This window comes from Serinus canaria, chromosome 8 (assembly GCF_022539315.1).
Source record: "Serinus canaria isolate serCan28SL12 chromosome 8, serCan2020, whole genome shotgun sequence".
Lineage (NCBI taxonomy): Eukaryota > Metazoa > Chordata > Aves > Passeriformes > Fringillidae > Serinus > Serinus canaria.
In genome coordinates this window covers 28,492,144-28,511,684 of record NC_066322.1, presented here as the reverse complement: position 1 = coordinate 28,511,684, position 19,541 = coordinate 28,492,144, and the positions used below count along the sequence as shown (strand labels likewise).

Sequence of the window (19,541 nt, the reverse complement as noted above, 5' to 3'; positions counted from 1 at the left end):
CACGCCCCGGGCGGGGCGGGCCCTGACGGTGAAAATGCGTCGGAGGGAGAGGCGGCGCCTCCGGCCGCGGCGCCTCACGGGATCCGCCGATGTTGGCACAGACCCGGCTGCCGAGCCTCCTCCTCCGGCTGCGCTCGCTCGCTCCCGGCCTCGCCACCATGAGCTCCGCCACCGGCACCCTCACCGTGCAGCAGCCCCTCAACTACCGCGCCGGCGCCCGCGTCCAGCCGGCCGATGGCGGGCAGCTGGAGGAGGTGTTCGAGCCGGCCACAGGTACCGGGGAAGCTCCGGGGGCTGGGAGAGCTGTGTGCCTGCAGGGCCCGGTGCCCTCGGCTTTCCCCAGCTCGCCCCTCAGCCGCCCTGCCGGACTGGCTGAGCTCTGCCTCCAGTGTTTGGCCATCATCGTTCTTCGTGCAGAAATCAGCTCTCGCTCTGTCACTGCCTGATTTTGGCAACCTCCCCCCGATTTAAATATCTCTATAATTATGTAGTTGTAGTTATCGTTGTGTGGCGTTCAGCAGAATCGTTTCTAAGTGTTTAACCCTCCTGGGGAATGTGTAACGAGAGTCCTGAACAGGGTAGTAGAAGTATAACAAAGTCAGCTGGAAAACCCAGGAATTTTGTGGCGACTGGAGGTAATTAGTAACCAGAACACGACTGTGGGCAATGTCAGCTCGTTTAATTGGAACCAGCTGAATCGCAGCACCTCTTCTCTGGCTGATTACAAATCAGTGGGTTCCAGTGGGAAATTCTGTGCCTGCTGTAAGTGGCTTGACTGAAGTATGTGGGGTCTGGTGTAAGTAAACCACGTTCTGGGCCCCTTTTCTGAGATTTCCATCTCATTTATTCCTTGTTCAAAACGTGCCTAGGTCGTGTGCTGTGCAAGCTGCCCTGCTCTGGGGAGAAGGAAGTTGATCTGGCTGTGCAGAGTGCAAAAGCTGCCTTTAAAATATGGAGTCAGATGTCAGGCATGGAGCGGTGCCGAGTGATGCTGGAGGCTGCCAGAATTATTCGGGTAGGTTGGGGGGGAGAGGGGTGGTTCTGTCTCTGAGCTACCTTGTGGGTTATTGTGGCTCTTGGAGGCTTCAGCAGGACTTGCAGAGCTCCAGGAGTTGCTCAGGAGTTAAAACCCACCTTTGGCCAGAAGAGAAAGGCGGCTGCCTTAAGCAGGGCTTTGCTCTTATCACTGGAGTCAGCATCCGTGCCTGCAGCTTCAGCCTTATCACTGGATTCAAGGCCAGTGTGTGCTTTCTCAGCTGAATTTTGTTAGAAGACATAAAACTGAAGTGACCCATTTGGCATCTTGCAGGGTTTGTGATTCTTTTAACAGCTCCAGAGATTAAATTTCACTGCACACAGTTTCAAAGCTAAAATTGCATAACTGGCATGGCTGAACTTTTGGCTTGTCAGAGGCTGTTGTTACATGACTGGAATGTGTCCTGGCAATAAGAGAAAGTAGGAGTACTGGTTTTTATCTGTCAGATAATACACATGGGGAGGATGCATATAAGTGAGGTTTAACAGAGACTCCTTTCTAATAACAGGTCCTTGGGCATCAGAGTTAATTTCCATCAAGTTAATCTCCATCAAGTTCTTACACATCTATAAGAACCCAGACTTTCCCCAGTGTGTATGAGTCATGAGAAAACTTTCCTTTATGCCAAACTTTTTCTTTTCCCAGACTTGCAGAGCAGGGTGATATTTCTGCCTGGGAGGTGGATTGTTAAAGGATGCTTCCCAGCTGCATTGCTTTGTCCCTCTTCACTGGCCTCTGGTTCCATCCTGATCTTGCTGTTTGCTCTTCCCAGTTCAGTTCTGCGAATTCTGATCGTTGTTTTCCAGCCGGCTTCTAAGTTTGTGTTTGTTCATCTTTTAGATAAACAGGGATGTTAAACAAGACTGGACCAGCAGTGAACCCCAGCAGCTTTCCCTTTGACATTGCCCTGCACTCTGTCACCATGGGGACATGGATAAACAGCAGTGGGGAATGTCTCTTTCGGGGATGACCGTTTCTCATGGCAGGATCTTGTTTGGGATTTGTGTGCTTGTGGAGCAGCTGTCTCCTTCTGGGGTTCTGGTCCAGGCTTCTTTAATGTGTTGTCTCTGTCCTGTGCCACTTACAGGAGCAGAGGGAGGAAATTGCCACCATGGAGACCATCAACAATGGGAAATCCATCTTTGAGGCCAGAGTGGACATCGACATATCCTGGCAGTGCCTGGAGTATTACGCAGGGCTGGCAGGATCTCTGGCGGGTGAGGAGTTACTGGAGTTTGCTCTTTGCTCTCTGTCCCACCTTCCCTGGTGACTCCAATGGCACAAAGCCATCCTTGCTGCTGATTTCTCTGAGAGATGAACCATTCCTGAAGACCTTGGAAGGGTTCTGAGAGGTCTCTGCCCAATGCTGCCATGCTCTGTGGGCACTCACACACTTTCTGTGAGCTGGGGTAAAACTGTGTCTCTGCTCCCAGGCAAAGTCAGACCTGACCCCTGGGAGCTCTGATCAAACAAGAAGGGACTTTGCTCTTTTTTACCTCCTGGCTGTTTCTTTCCAGGTGAACACATCCAGCTTCCTGGGGGATCCTTTGGGTACACTCGGAGAGAACCGCTTGGGGTGTGTGTTGGCATTGGAGCCTGGAATTACCCTTTCCAGATTGCCTGCTGGAAGTCTGGCCCGGCCTTGGCTTGTGGTAATGGAGCCTTTCTGCCCACTCCAGTGTCTCTTCAAAGCCAAGTGATCCTGTGAGGCAGAGTGATCTCTGGGATGAAGTCTATGATTACCTTAAAGTGTTGAAGGATTAGCAGAATGTTTAGGCTGTTCCTCTGGCAGAAAGGGAAGGGAAATGGAAGGAGGAGCATGTGAGATGTTGAGAGGTTAGGAGTGCATCCAGAAAAACGCAATTGCTTGGCTTTGTACCAGATGGGGAAGGTCTCTGGAAATGTCTGCAGGGCAAAACCAGCAGCCTCATCTCCCCCAGGCTCTCCCCAGCAGCAGGGGCACCCTTAGTTGCAGTGATCAGCTGAAAGTGCTTCCTTCTCTCTTGGGGGGAAACTTCTGGTCTCTGGTGAGACACACTCACTGTGGGGTGGGGATTGTTTTTGTTTCTTCCCTGAAGCAGTTTGGGTGTTAACCCCACCTTGCCTGTGTCTGGGTTCCCTTAGGCAATGCAATGGTCTTCAAGCCTTCACCCTTCACCCCTATTTCTGTGGTGAGGTTGGCAGAGATCTTCACAGAGGCTGGAGTGCCCAAGGGGCTCTTCAACGTGGTGCAGGGTGGGGCTGCCACGGGCCAGCTCCTCTGCCAGCACCCAGATGTGGCCAAAATCTCTTTCACTGGCAGTGTGCCAACTGGCATGAAGGTAAAGACACCTTGAGACAAGGGTTGTATCAACTACAATCAGTCTGTAGATGATAACCTCCTTGAGCTTTTCTGCACGGGGCTTGTCGAGGCAGGGTGTGGGTCAGCATTTTTGGGCCTGGGCAAGGAGCTTGCAGCAGGTGCAGGGTCATGCTGGGGATCCATTTAACCTGCTGGGCATGAGCTTGGGAAAAAAAGCCCTTGGTCAGCTTCACTTGCTTGGCCTCTGGCTGCAGTGAAGTCTCTGAGCGGCTCAGGTGGATGTTGATGTTGGGAGGAGAGGACATGAAACAGCAGCACTAGAAAAATGTGGTTCTGGCTGCTATAAAGCACTAAAGCTGCATGCAGCCTACTGTTTTTAAGCAAAGGAATAGTTTCTGTGAGTTTCTCACCCTCAGTTTATTATTCCAAAATGAAAGAAAGACTTTTGGGAATAAATTTTGAGTTGAAGGGAGGGGAAATGTCCCATGAACGTGCCCCTACACGTGTGTACCTGTGGGTTGCAGTGACAGATGGCAGCTACAGCTGCCTGCAGCTTACACTGAGCATGAGACTTCCTGCAAATGCCTCTCCAGGTTTTGTTGGCTTTATCTTTAAAAAAACAACCCCCAAACCCTCTGTGGCTATTCTCAGTCTGAACTCACCACATCTAGGGAGCCCAGCTTGCCCTTTGTGCTGCTTCTCTTGTTGGTGAATGGTCCTTTGTGTCTCCCCACCAGCCTCCCCTTGGCCAGTGGATCACTTTATCTCTTGTGTCCTTGTTCCCCTCAGATCATGGAGATGGCAGCTAAAGGGATAAAGCCAGTCACCCTGGAGCTGGGGGGCAAATCCCCCCTTATCATCTTCTCAGATGCTGACCTGGAGAATGCTGTGAAGGGAGCCCTCATGGCCAACTTCCTGACTCAGGGCGAGGTGTGTGTCTGTGGGGCAGGCTGGGGCAGTGGGGCCAGCCTGTGACCTCCTGTAAGTGAGGGCTGCCCTGGGGCTCCCTTCCTGCCACACCTTTCTCTGTGCAGTGTCAGAAGGGATGCCCTTGCAGGAGCCTGAGCAGTGTCCCAGCACAGTGTGCCTTAGCCACAGGACACACTTAGCCAATGTGCTGTCCAGTTCAGGATATCCACCTGTGCTGCAGGTTTTGTGTAATCCTGTGGGCAAATTTGCTCTGCAGGGTCATTTCTGGGAATTCAGGAGTCAGCTCAAGGTCTCTGCTGCTGGTGACCTGATGTGTTCTTGCCACCTGGTGGCATCAGAACCACGGTGTCCAGCAAGGACTGTTCAGTGCAGTCAGAGCCCCAGGGTTATCTCCTGGTGTTCCTTGTCCCCAGGGACAAGTTAGCTGTTGCAACAGCATGGAGGGGCTTTTCCAAGAGCCTCTGGAGCAGGACCTAAACAGGGAAAAACTGTGGAGTGCTGGGTTTCCTATTCTGAGCTGCCTCTCCTGTGTCCCAGGTGTGCTGCAACGGCACCAGGGTGTTTGTGGAGAGGAAGATCCTGGATACCTTCACAAAGGAGGTGGTGAAACGCACCCAGAAAATCAAAATTGGAGACCCTCTTCTGGAGGACACACGGATGGGAGCCCTCATCAACCGGCCCCACCTGAATCGTGTGCAGGGCTTCATCAAGCAGGCAAAGGAGCAGGTGAGATTGTGATGCTGCCTTGTGCTTGCCCTGAAATGTCTCTCCTGTTGGACAAACACACTGCCAGCTGCCCTCCTGCACTGTGCCTTCCCAGTTAAGCTGGTTTTTTTTTGGTTCTTTTTGGTTTACTCAGTGGGCGTGTTGGACCACTAGATACAGAAATCTGTGGGATCTGATGGAATGCACCCCAGGGTCCTCAGAGAATTGGCTGATGTAGTTGCTGAGCCATTTTCCATGATACTTGAGAAGTCATGGCAGTCAGGTGAAGTCCCAAGTGACTGGAAAAGGAACAACACCCATTTTCTAAAAGGGTGGACAAGAGCCTGGAAATTACAGACCCATCAGCCTCACTGCTGTGACTGTGAAGAGATCATGGAACAGATCCTCCTGGAAGTTGTGTTAAGGCACATGGAGGACAGGGAGGTGATCTGAGCCCAGTACAGGGTCAGAGAAACCCTTGCTTATCGCTCCAGGCTGGGGGATGAGCAGATGGAGCAGCCCTGTGAGGAAGGACTTGGGAGTGCTGGTGGGTGAGAGGCTGGGCATGGCCCAACCACATGTGCTGGCACCCAGAAACCCCCAGGCTGCATCCAAAGCAGTGTGGGCACCAGATGAGGGGGAGCTCTGCCCCTCTGACCTGCTCTGGAGAGACACCACTTCAAGCTCTGGAATCCTCAGCACAGGAAAAACACATGAGGAAAGGCTGAGAGTTGGGGTGGTTTAGCCTGGAGGGGAGAAAGCTCTGGGGACACCTGATTGCAGGATTTCAGCACATAACAGGGACTTCTAAGAAAGATGGGGACAAATGTTTGAGCAGAGCCTGCTGGGATAGGCCAAGGGCCAGCCAGAGCTGAGCAGGATGCTCCTGGATGTGCCTGCATCCCTTCCTCTCTTGGCTCTTTTCCAGGGGGCAGAGGTGCTGTGTGGTGGGGACCTGTATGTGCCAGATGACCCGAAGCTGAAGAATGGCTACTACATGCGGCCCTGTGTGTTAGGTAGGATCCATCTCAGCCATGGCACCATGGATGATGTGGGATTTCTCCTGAGCAGTGAGTTCTGCTTTGTAACCTGGCTCTGTGATGTCCCCAGCATGGATGGACACCAGGATGGGGGTCCTAGAGAGAGCTGAGGCTTCCAAGAACTGCATCCAGGGAAATCTGGGCTGTTGGAGAGCCTGACAGGAATGGTGCTGTTGGTGCTTTTGAGGTGCAGGGTGTGCCTGGCTGCTCTGCCATGCTGGGTGCTGTCTCCAAGGCTGTGTGGGTTGCTGAGTGCACAGGCTGTGCTGCTGCTCTTCCTCCTGAAGCACTTGTGCTCTGCCACGCTTCCAGGGAACTGCAAGGATGACATGACGTGTGTGAAGGAAGAGATCTTTGGGCCTGTCATGGCCATCCTGCCCTTTGACACAGAGGAGGAGGTTCTGGAGAGAGCCAATGCCACTAAGTTTGGCCTGGCAGGTGGTGTCTTCACCAGGTATGACTGGGCTGTGTTGTGGAATCATTTTGGGGAGAGGAAATACTGCAGTGATTTGCTGCTCCTCTTGCAGTGCCTGGGCATGGGTATCCTCTTCCAGAAAAGCTGAAGCAAGGGAAATCTGTAAATGACTGCACAATCTCCCATTTTTTCCCCAAGTGTTGGGTGGGCCCAGCTGTCCCTTGGGTTCCTCCCAGCCTGGCTTGGCCTGCTGCCTGCCTTCCTGCCCCTCCAGGATGCATCAGAAGCCTGCTGTGCTGCTGTTGGCTACTTGCCCCACTTTGTATTGCTGGTGTCCTTGTCCTGCCCTCTGGAATCAAATGCAGCTTGGAGCATCCTTGGGAATTGGTGCTGCCTCCTTTGAGCAGGCAAAGGCAGAGTAGGGCAGGTTGGACTCCATAAAGCAGCGTGGCCTGCTGGCCTTTGTCCAGTGGGTGTTGCCTGGCAGGGAAGGAGGGGGTCCAGCTGAATTGCCCTTTTCCTGCAGGGATATCCAGAAGGCTCACAGGGTAGTGGCTGCTCTCAAGGCTGGGATGTGCTTCATCAACAACTACAACATCAGCCCAGTGGAGCTGCCTTTTGGGGGATACAAGTTCTCAGGTGAGCTCTGTGTGACCTCCCCTGGTACATGCCAGCTCCAGGGGCTGTGAGTGGCCACTGGCACTGCCTGGAGCTGTGTCCTCACTGCAGCTCTTCCCTGCAGGATTTGGCAGGGAGAACGGCCGGGCAGCCATCGAGTACTACTCGCAGCTGAAGACGGTCTGTGTGGAGATGGGGGACGTGGAGTCTGTGTTTTAGTGCCTCTGGGGCCTGCTCAGGGGAGCCTCAGGCAGCTCTTTGCTGCCAGCCAGAGATGTGGATCATGTACACAGCAGTAAAGTACCCTACAGTTGTCAGTGCCTGGGGGAAAGCAGGGCTGGAGCACCGTTTAGCCCCCCCCTGCTCCTGCCAGGGGGGTTGGACACACAGGGCTCAGCTCTGACCTGCCGGTGGACAATGGGAAGCTCAGAGCAGGAGGCACCAATCTGGCTTTTGGCAGCAGCTCCTGCAGCCACAGGGGTGTGACCAGAGCCTCGTCAGTGACCAAGGCTAGGCCCAGGCTTTCCAGGCTGTGTGCCTTGATTCCCATTGCCTTCCACCCTCCATCAGCTTCAGTTCTGGCTTCTTAAAAGGTAGGACCCTTCTCAAGGCAGGTACAAGCTCTTGGACACAATTATATCCTGTAACTATCCTGACCCTGTCTGTTCTGTAACCACATAAATGCCTTAAGTGCATCATTGCTTATTCCCTCTAGACCCTTGCTAACCTCAAGTTTTGGTTTTTTCTATCTGTACCTTACTTACAAGTGGGACAAACCATTGTGGGGAGGGTTGGCTGATGCAGCCTGGGCCAGGCATGGCCCTGAGCATGACCTCCACACAAGAGGGGTGGTGAGCTCCAACACAGAATAGTGAAAGCTATCTCCCTTCCTTTCTGTAAACTTACTGTTCCTTATACACATGATGAAGCAACAACTTCAATTGTTTTCTTATGTCTTTTTTTAGTAATCAAATAAATATTTACTCTGGAACAGATTCTCAGTGTGACATTGAGGTGTCCAGAAATGGGGCTGTTGCTGTATGGCTTAAATGAGCTGCATGGTGGCTTTTTGATCACTAAAATCATAAAAGCTAGAAGGAACAGCTCTGCCTGACAGATAGATTCTGTATTCCTACAAAACCAGAGTACTTCTAGCATTCTGCAGAGCTTAAGAAACCTCTCTGTAACTTTAGAATGAAAATACAGAATGGACAACTTCCTTTTATTGAGAAAGAAAAGGAAAAAAATACAGGAAGCCAAGTGTTCTAAAAGAAAACAGATGAAAAGTCCCTTTAGGTTCTGCAGATGAGCTGGCAGCCCAGCTGCTGGTAGGCTGAATAGACGCCTGTGCCCACCAGCCCAAGGAGTGCCACGCAACCAAAGGCCCCTCTCCTTCGGTTTTTGGGCTCTGGAAAAGAAAAATCAGAATTTGTCAGTTCACTGAAAGAGTAGCCCAGCCTGGAAATTGAAGAGGGAGCAGGAACTAAAGGGAAATCCCCAGGGCAAAACAGCTCAGGCCTTTTAGGGTAGTTATCCCTGCTGGATGAGAGCTCTTCCCAAGAGCAGGAGGAGTGTGCTGCAGTGTTGGCAGCCTGCAGATCCTCCACACCTGGCTGGGAGCAAAGTCCTGAGGTCACTGTAGGAGACCTGAGTCTCAACAGTGTGTGCTGCAGGGTGCAGTCCTACCTCCTGTGTAGTAGCCATAGGCATAGATGAGCCTCCCAAAGATCCAGGTTATGCCAAGCCCTGTGGCCACTCGCTGCAGAGAAAGGAGAAGCATTAAAGCCTTGAGCAAAGTTGTGCAGGCAACCAGGCATCAATCTCATTTCATCCCTAGCCAGTTAGTGAGCCAGAGCAAGGAGCAGGATGGTGGAGGCAGCTGCTGCTCCAAGCCCTGCTCCAGTGCCTCCAGCAGGTGTTCCAAACTTCCACCTTGACTCTTCATCTAGAGCTCACTCCAATGTGGCTCCCATTAGTCAAATGTGCCTATGCTGTTTCCCTCCCTCTTGAAAAGGAGTCTGTCTTCAGGAAAGATGTGATTTGTCTTTTGATGGCAAAGAGAGCCACTGGATTTGGCCTCTCCCATCTACCTGTCTCCTCCCAAGCTGTCTCCATCTTTCAGTTAAAAATAACCCAGGCTTTTGTCTTCCTTTGGCAGGGCTTGGAGAAACTGGGCTGAAGGGATTCTTCCCAATCAGTGGCTGGAGCCTGCAAATGCTTTGTTTGTCTAACAAGGCACCTTTAGGGGAAGGGCTCTAATAGCTGAAACAGCAGAAATGAGTTTATTACTTGTGATTCTCCTGCAGAAAACCTTCTACAACTAAATGTTAAGAAGGGGCACTGCAGTTAAATGTGATGTGGCTACTGAAGGGGCTGTCTTGGCCTCCTGCCCCCCACCTTGCCCAGGTCAGGGAGCCAGAGCAGAGTTCTGCATCACTTACCGGGTGGTAGATTCCACTAGTGCCTAAAAAGAACAGGAAGGCAGGGTAGTCTTCCAATCTGAAAATAAAAGTGAGGAGGTTGTGTTTGTGCCCAGGTTGCTTACAGATACAAAACTCCAGAAGGGCAGAAACTGCAAACATTCCCTGCCAAGGGCATTTTGGGCTCATCACGAGTCTCCGTGCTCGGTGCTGTGGCTGAGGAAAGAAGGGATCTAAGCACACACAGTTTTAGGGGCTTCCTCCCAGCCTGTGCCTCTCTCCCAGGACACCCACCCACTCTTTCCACTTTGTTCCCTAAGCCACTCTAAACATTCCCCAGGAGTTGTGCTTTCCCAGCACCCCTCTGATGTGCTGTTGCAACATGTCCACAGGAGTTGGGTGGACTTGGGCCTCTCCCCAGTGAGACCTGGGCAGCAAAACAAATCAGAACCTTCTGGAAACAAGATTCCTCACATCACAAGATCCACCCATGAAAGCAAACTGGTGGGAACTGGGGAAGAGGAGATGGCTTCACAGCACCATCCCATGGTTTAAATCATGGTAAGGAATCAGCAGAGCCTTCCTGCTAAGCTCTGCAGGGCTGAGCCTGGATCAAAGCAGTGGCAGCAGCACCTCTGGGGCTGTGGGCCCTGCCCCCAGCCCCGTGTGTTCCAAGGCCCCTGTTCCAAGGGGTCACTCACGTGTTCTGGTGCGCACGCTGGATGCAGTTGAACATGTGCCCGTTCTCAGGGTCTGTGCTGTACATGGTTGGATACTGCCAAAAAATAAACCAGCAGCAAAGCATCAGCAAGTGAGGCCTGCAGCTCCTCTCCCCAGGAGCCCAGGGCTGTCTGGGTGCTTGCAAGACCAACCTGCAATGGCGGCTTAGAGCCTGTGCCTGCCCTGGGGCCCACAAAAGCTCTGTTCAATGTCACTGCCTTCCTGGAGCTGCCGCCTGGCTCCAGAGGCTTCCCCGGGCCTCAAATCCAGCCCTCTACACTGGCTACACTTGCTGCAATTCTGACTTGATGCAGCAGGAATGGGATCACCCCAACAGGCAGCTGGAGCTGCCCTCGTGCCCACCCCTGCTTGGTACTTCTGTGAGTGAAGTGGTGAAAGAGCAAAGGAGCCAAGTGGCACAGCAGCCACTGCATGCCATGGCCCTGACTCACAGCTGTCCCCACCCAGCCCACAGCTCTGCCTGCCATAATGGCTACCCAACAGATGCTGAGGGAAGGTCACTTGCAAGACTTGTGACAAGGCTCACATGCTCCCCCTGAGTTTAAGAAACCCTCCTGTCACTTTAGTGCCACTATGACCCCCTTTCCCCCAGTGCTGCATCAAGTCTTATTTGCAGGGAAAAAGGGCTGAGCAGTTTCTCACCCATCAGTGCTGCCAAGCTCAAACCCACATGCTTTCAGCTTGGTGCCAGGCACCTTATGCCCCAAATCCCAAGCTGTGTTATGCTTTCTGGAGAGCCATGGCAGCTCCATCCCTTCTACATCTGTGTGGTGGGGCAGGAAATGTCAGCAAGTCAACCCAAACTGATCAAGGGGTGTCAGCAGCCTGGCTCCAAGCTTGCCATGCCCTCTCACTCACCTCCACATGGTACTTCTTGCGGGCCTTGCCCACATTCATGGCGAGATGCATGACCAGGACATAGCTGGCAGCCCCAGTCAGAATGACGTAGCCATATTCCTTGGAGAGAACAGCCATCGTGGTGCTGCCAGAGAAAGGGAGCCTGTGAATGCCTGGGGAAGTGGCAGCGCATGATATACATGCATGGAAGACTTGCTAAGCTTGGACCCCGAGAGCTACCAGCACAGGGACAGGCTCAAGGAATTTGTACCTTTTGTACCTTTCTGGACCTGCACAAACCCAGAGTTCTCTGCATAGTTCCTGTCAAGCAAGGCTTAAAATCACCTAAGCATTGGTGGGAAGTGGTGGCTAGAGAACCTTAGTGCAGCCTGGGCAGAAACTCATGGGCCTTTCCAGCCCCAGAGCTAGGGGCCACCACATGAACTCAGTTTATTTCCAGCCTGTTCCCTAAGGGAGATGTTTCTTCATGCACGGGGAACCACACCTGTAGAATTCCTTGCCAAGGGACATTGTGAATGCAGGCACTTCTCATAAATTCACCAGGAAACTGGGTGAGTTCTGGGAGTAAAAGTTAAGTTGGGAGTTATAACAGAACCTAGCTCAGAAATCCCCTGAGCTGGAAGGAGCTGGGCTACATAAATGACTAATTTGTACTGCTAAGGTCATCCTTTTATAAAATACTAATAAAACCCAGCACCTCAGCAATGATAACAACTTTTGGGTAAAGAGCCACTGGCCAGATGATTGATGCTCAGCCCTGCAGCTCCCAGGAAGCCTCTCAGAGTCACAAACTGACAAACAGCTCCAACAACACACAGCTACTGGCATTTATAGACCTCTGCACCAGCAGCCAGGGGACACCAGGGCCTGGGTGGCTTTTGTTTAATGGTTCTGTGCTCCCTCCTGCAGGCCTGAGACAGGAGCATGGGGCAGAAGGTGCATCCTGCAGCCTCTGCCACGCTGCCCTACATTCCACATTCTCACTCTTTCCTGCTCAGCAGCCCCCACAAGCCTGCCCTGCTCCATACAGAGCACAAGGCCTTCCCCACAACCATCCTGCACAACCCCAAATCTCAGACTGGGTGCCTGGGTGATCCTGGGGGGTGGTGCTGCATGACACAGCCCAGAAAAGATAGCAGAGACCTCCCTCCAGCACTGAGACAATTCTCCCAATCAAACCCCAGTTGGTGCCTGTTTCCAGATGGCACCTCCACGATGAAAGTAGTTAGGTTTTGGTGCTTCCCTGCACTGACCCACCAGCACAATCTGTGTGTGAGGAAAAACAGGCCACCTCAGGGAACTGCTGCAGAGTCTTCCTCTTGCACCCCTCACAAGGGATCTTTGGGGACCACAGAGTTTTGTATCTCATTTTGAAAAGGATTATCATCGATGGAGCAAGGTGAAGACAGCAGCTGGCTCTGTCCACAGGAAGTGAGGTAAACAATAATCAGTAAGAATATTAAAACCCCGAAGTAATGAATAAAAGCCAGCTGCATGCACCTGTAATTGAGGTTAGCACCTGACAGGTGACACACTGAAAACAGAACATGTAGAGCAGGTTAGTTGTCACATTTGCCCATTTAAACTAGAAGGTGGTTGGAGAATCAGGCATTTTATCTTCCAGCACAAAGTTATAATCTGGGGGCTTATCTTGGGAGCAAAGAGCACGGCAGAGCATTAAACCGGGTGTGTCATAAAGCTGCTGTTCTTACACTACAGATATCAAAGCGTACCTCAAGCCTTTTCTCCCGTAATTTAGTGCCATATAAAGCACTCCAAAGTCACCCGGACTCCCACGGTCGTTTCCGGACTGTGGTGCCCGGAGCGTTTCAGCAACCTTTGCCCACAGCCGCCAGGGCTTTGCTGTCACGGTGCACAACACTCAATTTCTACCTTATCACCCTGAGACGTCTCCGGCTGGAGCCACAGAAACGAGATTTTGGAGCATGACACGGCACAGATCGGCGGGAGAAAAAGGGTCCTTCCCAACTCTCCCACAACACTGCAGCTGCTGTGAGTCAGCAAAGCGCATTAAGGCTCCTCGCACAGCCCCACGCGTGGATTCGGACTGGATTAGCCGATGTAAACTCAGCCCTTCGAGCCAGCAGAGCGACAAAAGCGGGCCGAGCCCTGCCGAGCCTGCTCGCCCTGCTGCCCCCTTCCCCCGCAGCCTCCCCCGGCTGGGAGATGTCCACCGCGTTTTCCATGAGGACAAGCCTACCCCGGGCGCACCCCCGTGCCCCCCGGCCCGCACTCACCCTCACGCGGCGCGGAGCGGCCGGGGCGCGGCGGGACGGAGCGGGGCTGAGGGGGGAGCCGGGGCGGGGGCGGGGCCGTCCCCTCACAGCACCGCCCGCGGGCGGGGCCGGCGCTCGGCCGGGCGCGATCTGTCCCCAGCTCTGAGGGGAGAGGGGGGTGAGGATGGTTGAGGGCCTGCTGTGTCCTCAGCAGCTCTACCCGTTATCCTCAGCCTTTCCCCCACAGCCTTTCTGCCATTTTACCCGTTATGGCTAAGAGCTCTCACCTTTGATTCGCAGTTTGCAGTTCAATGGTTCCGAGTCTGGTAATTCACACCGTGCTTGCTGAAATCTCCTGGTTTCCCCTGTTGACTCACCAGAGCCCGCAGTGTGTTTCACACCTGGGGTTGCTGTGCTGGGTCATTGTGAAAAATGCGTTTTTTATGATTGGCTTTTCACAAATATTAAAATGATTCTATGTGTAATGTTAGAAAGTTATGCTGTATTCATTTTCTTAAGTAGTGTGTTAAATACAGTTTTAGGGTTTAACAAAATGTTAAAATAGAAACTATGCTATGTAGGATACTTTTTTAAAGAAAGGACTCACACTGAGATAGCAGCCACAGGACACCTGAATCTTTCAGAGAAAGAGAATTTATTGCTCCATTAACAGAAATGAACTTCTTCCCACCTCACACAGCCCTGAAGACGCCGTCAGGATTCAGAGGAAGAAGCTGACACTGCCCAGACAGAATCCTGTGTTTGAATGGGATTGATGCACCATGGATGAGGTGTATGAATGTGCAACAGGCTGTTGCTTTAAGGGTTTATCCTCTGTTAACGTGGGTCATTTCTAGGACTTATGCTGCTCAGAAAGAGGTACCTGGACTGTCCCTAACTCTTTGTTTCTATTGTCTCAAATTGTCCTAATCCAAATTGTCTAAATTATTATTAATCTAATTATATTACTTTTTTTTAATAACCATTTTGTTACTATGAAACTTCTAAAATTTCAAAACACAAGTGATTGGCATTTTTCACAGTCGTGTAAGCAGATACTTCCCTTGGCAATTCCCAGCGCTGGTGGTAACAAGGATCTTATATCTCCCTGTAGATGTAACTCTGACACTTTGGTATGGACACACAAACCATTTCCAAGAATATTTCGAGAGCATGTAAGCAACATTTTTACTTTCTAAAACATTCCAGTTTTAGGGTTGTGTGACACAAAAGCAGAGCTGGACTTTCCAGTTCTAGAAATGTTAATACACCAGTGGAGGCACAGGCAGTCTGGCTGCACTGCAGGAGCACAGAGGGTTCTTTTGCTGTCACCAGTGTAATGGGAAAGAAAGGAAGAACCAGTGGGATTCTGGACTCCTAAAAGTCCTGGTTTTAATCCCTTTGCCTTTCCAAAGCAGGAAGTTCTTAGATTCTTTGGGGCTCTAGCAATCCAGTAATTCCCTGGGGCTCCCTGTGTAGGCTGATCTGTGTAAGCCCTGCTGCGTTTTTTTGGCCAGGAAGGGCCTGGTGACCTCCTTGGCTACAGCACAGTGTCAGGACCTTTGCTGTATTTCAGTACCTTTTCAAGCCAGTCCTTATGTCCCTACTGTTCTGTGGTCCCAAGGTAAGGTGGAAGTGGAAATGCCTGGCACTGTGCACTCCTCTCACACTTGCCCAAAATGAATATTTTGCCAATATCCTGAGTCCCAATGGCAGAAGACTGGGTAAAGAACAGAAGTGAAACTGGAGAACAGCAAGTGAAACTGGAGCACAGATACTTCCTTCTCTTGCAGTTTTATTTCACTTACCAAAAAAAAAAAAAAAAAAAATCTAAGGTGAGACAACATGGGAAAACAGGCAGGAAGGTCCTGCCTTTGGTTTCCACAATGGAAGTTCAGAAGGGCTGATTCTAAGTGGCTGTGTCTTCTTCCTCCTCTTCCTCCTCCTCTTCCTCTCCCTTTGAGGTATGGGCCTCATAGATGACAGCACAGACACCGGCCAGCCAGGCTGCCATGGTGCCAGCAAGGAATATGCAGAAGCCAACGAGGCCCAGAAAGACATAATCCTGCTTGTGCAGCTGGGTCAGGCAGCTGAAGTGGAGCTGTGCCTCTGCTGCTGGCATCCTCAGGGCACGCAGCTCTGCTGGGGTGTAGCAGGTGATGTTGTCAGCATCTGCAGAGAGATGAGCAGAAGCAGGACTCTCTAGCCTGTATCATAATTCAATGAATAGAAGTCCTGGTAGAAAAATTAGAAAAATTATGGGAGTGCTTGCTAAAAGCCTGAAAAATAGCTGCAGACTTCATGCCCTCCCCGCCTCTCCCCCATGGCTTGGGTAAAATCTGACAGCCAAACTCATGCCAAACCTGTGCTAAACCCTTGCCAAACCACAATTCCCAGGCTGCCAGAATATTTTTTGCAGTGTTGGCTCCATAGGATAATATTGCCCACAGGATTATGCCACTGTGGCAAACTGCTGTCCCTGCCCTCCTCATCTCTGCTGATTGAGCACTTTCATCTTCACATAAGAGCACCTGTGTTTGCTGGTTTTTTTTAAATCTCAAACACCTTCTGAAGTGATACAGCCTAGATTATGCTGGAATAATGAGGCTGCTGTGGGTTTGACAAGGAGGGTGGGTTTGCAGTCATGCACAGCCTTACCTGCTCTGTGAGGCAAGCAAAGGCAACTCATCAATGATTCAGTTCCACTGAAATAACAACCATACCCTGTCATATTGCAATATCTGCAGTGATAAAACAGATGCTGCCTGCTCCCTTTCAAGTTAGTGAAGGATCAGTGTGGTGCAGGGTGTACCCCCAGCCATCGTCTGCGGGTTTTGAGCCCCACAGACATGGTCACTGTGGTGGGCACAGGCTGGGCACTGCTGGATGGACAGGATGGAAGAGCCTGAGGGAAAGCGAGCACTGCTCCATGCATGGGATGGAATGGGAGTGCTGGAGGGGAATTTTTATTGCATTACACTGTCTTGTATATGGCTGAGTGAAGTTGTTCATACTGATCTTGCTACTGGTCCTGAGTAAAACTGAAGAGCTTTTATCTCTCTGTCACCCAAATCCATCCAAACTTGGGCAGCTTTGTGTCAGCCCCCAGGCTGAGCTCAAAACTCTGAGGCACAAACATTTCTGAAGGTCAGGAGCCTTGCTAAAGGCCAGGCTGGGGTCTACTTGCAGCAGAGTCCAGGGCTCTGTCCCAGTATCCCTTTGGCCTGGAACAACCCTCAGTTTAAGGCTGCATTTCCCCCTCCTCCCCTCCCCAACAAGCTGCAATGAGCTTTATTCTCCTGTTGCAGGGTTCAGTGGGTTATCTCCAATCTCACTGCTGAGAGCTGTACTTTATTCCACTGTCCCATAATTGCATGTATGTGGAAAAAGAAAGCCTTTATTGTCTATAAGGAGCTTACTACACCTAATAAAGACACTGAGACATCTTTAATTCAGTTCTGTCCTAACACCAGCTTCCAGCTGCCCTTCCCTATTTTTCCCTTGGGCTCTTTTGTAGCCCTTCTTATTCAGTGGACAGACTTTCTCAACCAATTTCTCTCTTGCAGCTCTCTCTCACCATTGTGCCCTGCATTACTGAAACCAAAGCTTTTCTTGTTCATGTGAGCTGTGCTCTGTCTCTTTCCAGTCTGAAAAGCTAAGTCCATGTGCTGCAGCTGCAAAGCAAAACATCACCCTTGGGATCAGTGTTTTTATGGGAAAGGGAACTGGTGATTGCCCTGCCTCGGCCTCCCCAAGGCCCAGTTATAGAATCTCTCAATATGAAGGGCAACAGCTAACTTTGGGGTGGAGACAAGGCAGGAAATTCAGAGCAAAGATTTTCCCAGCGCACATCTCCCTGGAGCTGTGTGGGGCTCCTCGTTCTTGGTGCTGTAGCCATGGGGTGCTGTGCCCCCAGGGACACCTGAGGCTGGATCCAGGTGTTTCAGGGAAGCAGCAGTGTCCCAGCTGCACACTACACCTCCCTGGCTGCCCTGGGCATGTGAACAAGAGGGATTTTTCATGTGTGTAACCCAGCTGCCCCATCCCCGGTTTGTGTGACAGAAGAAAATGGCATGCAGTGGCACAGCCCTGTGAACTGAACTTTTGGGAAGGAGAATAGAGGGCTCTCTCTGTTCCACACACATCTGTGCCCTCACCTGGAAAATGCACATCGCTCTCCATCATCCAGGTGATGAAGTCCAAAAAGGAACAGTTGCAGTGCCACAGGTTGTCACGGAGCCCCAGAAGCCTCAGGTTGGGCAGGTCCCGGACGGTACTGGTATCCAGGAAGGTTAAGCCCGTCCGGCTCACATCCAGGTGCCTCAGCCAGGTGTTGTTGGCAAAAGCATCCTTCTCGATGGCCACAAGGTTGGGATTGTCCGAGATCTTCAGTACCACCAGGCTGAGGAGGTGGGAGAAGGTGCTGAAGGTGACCTGTGTGAGGTTGTTGAAGCTGAGGTCCAGATAGACAAGCCTGGCCACACCAATGAAAGTGAAATCCAGGTCATCCCCCAGGAGGTTCTTTCTGCAGTCCAGATAGACCAAATCAGCCAGGAAGCTCAGTTCCACTGCTGGCAGGTACGAGACGTTGTTTGCTGCCAGAATCAGCTGCCTGGTGTCCAGAGGGATGTCCACAGGGAACTCCTGCAACTGCTGCCCGGTGCAGTTCACCTCCAGGTACTGACAGCTACACCTGCTTGGGCAGCTGATCCCCTGTGATGCCACCCCCAGAAGAAACACGAGGCTCAGGGACCATGGGCTACTTGAAGGAGACATGGCCTGAGACCTTCCAGGCTGCTTAGCCCTTCATGGACTGCAGGCAGCCCTATGGCAGCTGCACTGCCCTCCCAGCCATGCTGAGGAGATGACCAGCTGCAAGGCTGTCGGGAAGCACTTTGTGGCTCACCTGAGCCCTTGGCAGAGTGCCCAGCTGGAAACTGAGCCTGGCTTTTACATGGGCAAGTGTGGAATGGTGGCTGGAGTGTCTCTGTCTCACACTTGGTGACAGGTGACACCCCATGATGTCAGTGGCTTGCAGAAGCTGCCTGTTTTCAGGGACACTGCTGTGACCTTGCTGACCTGCTTCCAGCTGGGTGGAGGTACAGGAAGCTGTGTGTGGTGTGGGAGCATCGGAACTTTGTGGGGAGAGTGTGAACAGCCCAAATTTTATCAGAAATGGTGTTGTGAAAAATGGGTATTTTATGATTGGCTTTTCACAAATATTAAAATGAATATTATATGTGTTATGTTAGAAAGTGATGCTGTATTCATTTTCTTAAGTAGTGTGTTAAATATAGTTTTAGGGTATAACAAAATGTTAAAATAGAAACTATGCTATGTAGGATACTTTTTTTTTCTAAAGAAAGGACTCACACCGAGATAGCAGCCACAGGACACCTAAATCTTTCAGAGAAAGAGAATTTATTGCTCCATTATCAGAAATGAACTTCTTCCCACCTCACTCAGCCTTGAAGACGCCGTCAGGATTCAGAGGAAGAAGCTGACACTGCCCAGACAGAATCCTGTGTTTGAATGGGATTTAAGTATCATGGATGAGGTATATGAATGTGCAACAGGCTGTTGCTTTTAAGGGTTAATCCTCTGTTAACGTGGGTCTTTTTTGGGCTTATTTTGCCCAGAAAAAGCTACTCAGCCTGTCTGTAACTCTTTGTTTCTATTGTCTCATATTGTCCTTATTCAAATTGTCCAAATTATTTTTATTCTAATTCTATTTCTATTTTCATAACCATTTTATTACTATGAAACTTCTAAAATTTCAAAACCAAGTGATTGGCGTTTTTCACAGTGTCACACTGCAAGGGGTGGTACTGGTTAGGCAAGCGTCCTGTGCAATGGTGGGCTGGCATTGTCTCCTTCCAGGAGCCAGGAGGTTTTATCCCATGTGGAGTAGCGTGTCCAGGTCCGGGGATCTCGGCACAAGATGTGGAGATGTTGTGCAGAGAGGCCATGAAGATGCTCAGAGGGCTGGAGCAACTCTGGTGTGGGGACAGGCTGAGTTGGAGCTGTGCAGCCTGGAGAGGATTATGGTGAGACCTCACCTCAAGGGTTTTTGGAAAGGAGGAAGAGCGACTCGTTACACGGACAGGTAGTGAAAGAACAAGGAGGAATGGCTGTAAACTGAAAGAGGGCAGGTTTGGAGTGGATGTTAGGAAGAAATCCCCGTCACCTGGGAAGGTGATGAGGCACAGGGTGCCCAGTGAGGATGTGGCTACCGGTAA

The 19,541-nt window shown here is 51.3% G+C and overlaps 3 protein-coding genes across 3 annotated transcripts; 1 reads left to right on the top strand and 2 right to left on the bottom strand.

Annotated features, from left to right (window-relative positions):
- Positions 1 to 64: 64 nt before the first annotated feature.
- Positions 65 to 8,041, top strand: ALDH9A1 (aldehyde dehydrogenase 9 family member A1). Its single transcript, XM_009098434.4, has 11 exons — positions 65 to 273; positions 870 to 1,015; positions 2,124 to 2,253; positions 2,554 to 2,688; positions 3,161 to 3,357; positions 4,128 to 4,268; positions 4,806 to 4,994; positions 5,902 to 5,989; positions 6,326 to 6,467; positions 6,955 to 7,067; positions 7,171 to 8,041. The coding sequence occupies exons 1-11, from the start codon at positions 90 to 92 to the stop codon at positions 7,263 to 7,265; spliced, it is 1,560 nt and encodes a 519-aa protein (XP_009096682.4). The 5' UTR covers positions 65 to 89; the 3' UTR covers positions 7,266 to 8,041.
- A 200-nt stretch (positions 8,042 to 8,241) lies between these two features.
- On the bottom strand, positions 8,242 to 13,391 carry MGST3 (microsomal glutathione S-transferase 3). The gene is made up of 6 exons (XM_009098436.4): positions 13,324 to 13,391; positions 11,066 to 11,189; positions 10,168 to 10,241; positions 9,488 to 9,545; positions 8,733 to 8,805; positions 8,242 to 8,454 (listed from the first exon to the last, which is right to left on the bottom strand). The coding sequence occupies exons 2-6, from the start codon at positions 11,180 to 11,182 to the stop codon at positions 8,339 to 8,341; spliced, it is 438 nt and encodes a 145-aa protein (XP_009096684.1). The 5' UTR covers positions 11,183 to 11,189; positions 13,324 to 13,391; the 3' UTR covers positions 8,242 to 8,338.
- Positions 13,392 to 15,211: 1,820 nt separating this feature from the next.
- On the bottom strand, positions 15,212 to 18,078 carry LRRC52 (leucine rich repeat containing 52). The gene is made up of 2 exons (XM_009098466.3): positions 17,460 to 18,078; positions 15,212 to 15,474 (listed from the first exon to the last, which is right to left on the bottom strand). Exons 1-2 carry the CDS (start codon positions 18,076 to 18,078, stop codon positions 15,212 to 15,214), a joined length of 882 nt encoding a protein of 293 aa, XP_009096714.3.
- Between the last annotated feature and the right edge of the window lie 1,463 nt (positions 18,079 to 19,541).

Coding starts and splice junctions, on each gene's coding strand:
- LRRC52 (XM_009098466.3), bottom strand. CDS start 18,078: ATGTCTCCTTCAAGTAGCCCATGGTCCCTGAGCCTCGTGTTTCTTCTG. Junction 15,475..17,459: donor GAGCGATGTGCATTTTCCAG/GTGAGGGCACAG, acceptor ATCTCTCTGCAG/ATGCTGACAACATCACCTGC.
- MGST3 (XM_009098436.4), bottom strand. CDS start 11,182: ATGGCTGTTCTCTCCAAGGAATATGGCTACGTCATTCTGACTGGGGCT. Junction 10,242..11,065: donor GCAAGAAGTACCATGTGGAG/GTGAGTGAGAGG, acceptor ATTTTTTGGCAG/TATCCAACCATGTACAGCAC. Junction 8,806..9,487: donor CTAGTGGAATCTACCACCCG/GTAAGTGATGCA, acceptor CTTTCTCTGCAG/CGAGTGGCCACAGGGCTTGG.
- ALDH9A1 (XM_009098434.4), top strand. CDS start 90: ATGTTGGCACAGACCCGGCTGCCGAGCCTCCTCCTCCGGCTGCGCTCG. Junction 274..869: donor GGTGTTCGAGCCGGCCACAG/GTACCGGGGAAG, acceptor AAACGTGCCTAG/GTCGTGTGCTGTGCAAGCTG. Junction 6,468..6,954: donor GCAGGTGGTGTCTTCACCAG/GTATGACTGGGC, acceptor CTTTTCCTGCAG/GGATATCCAGAAGGCTCACA.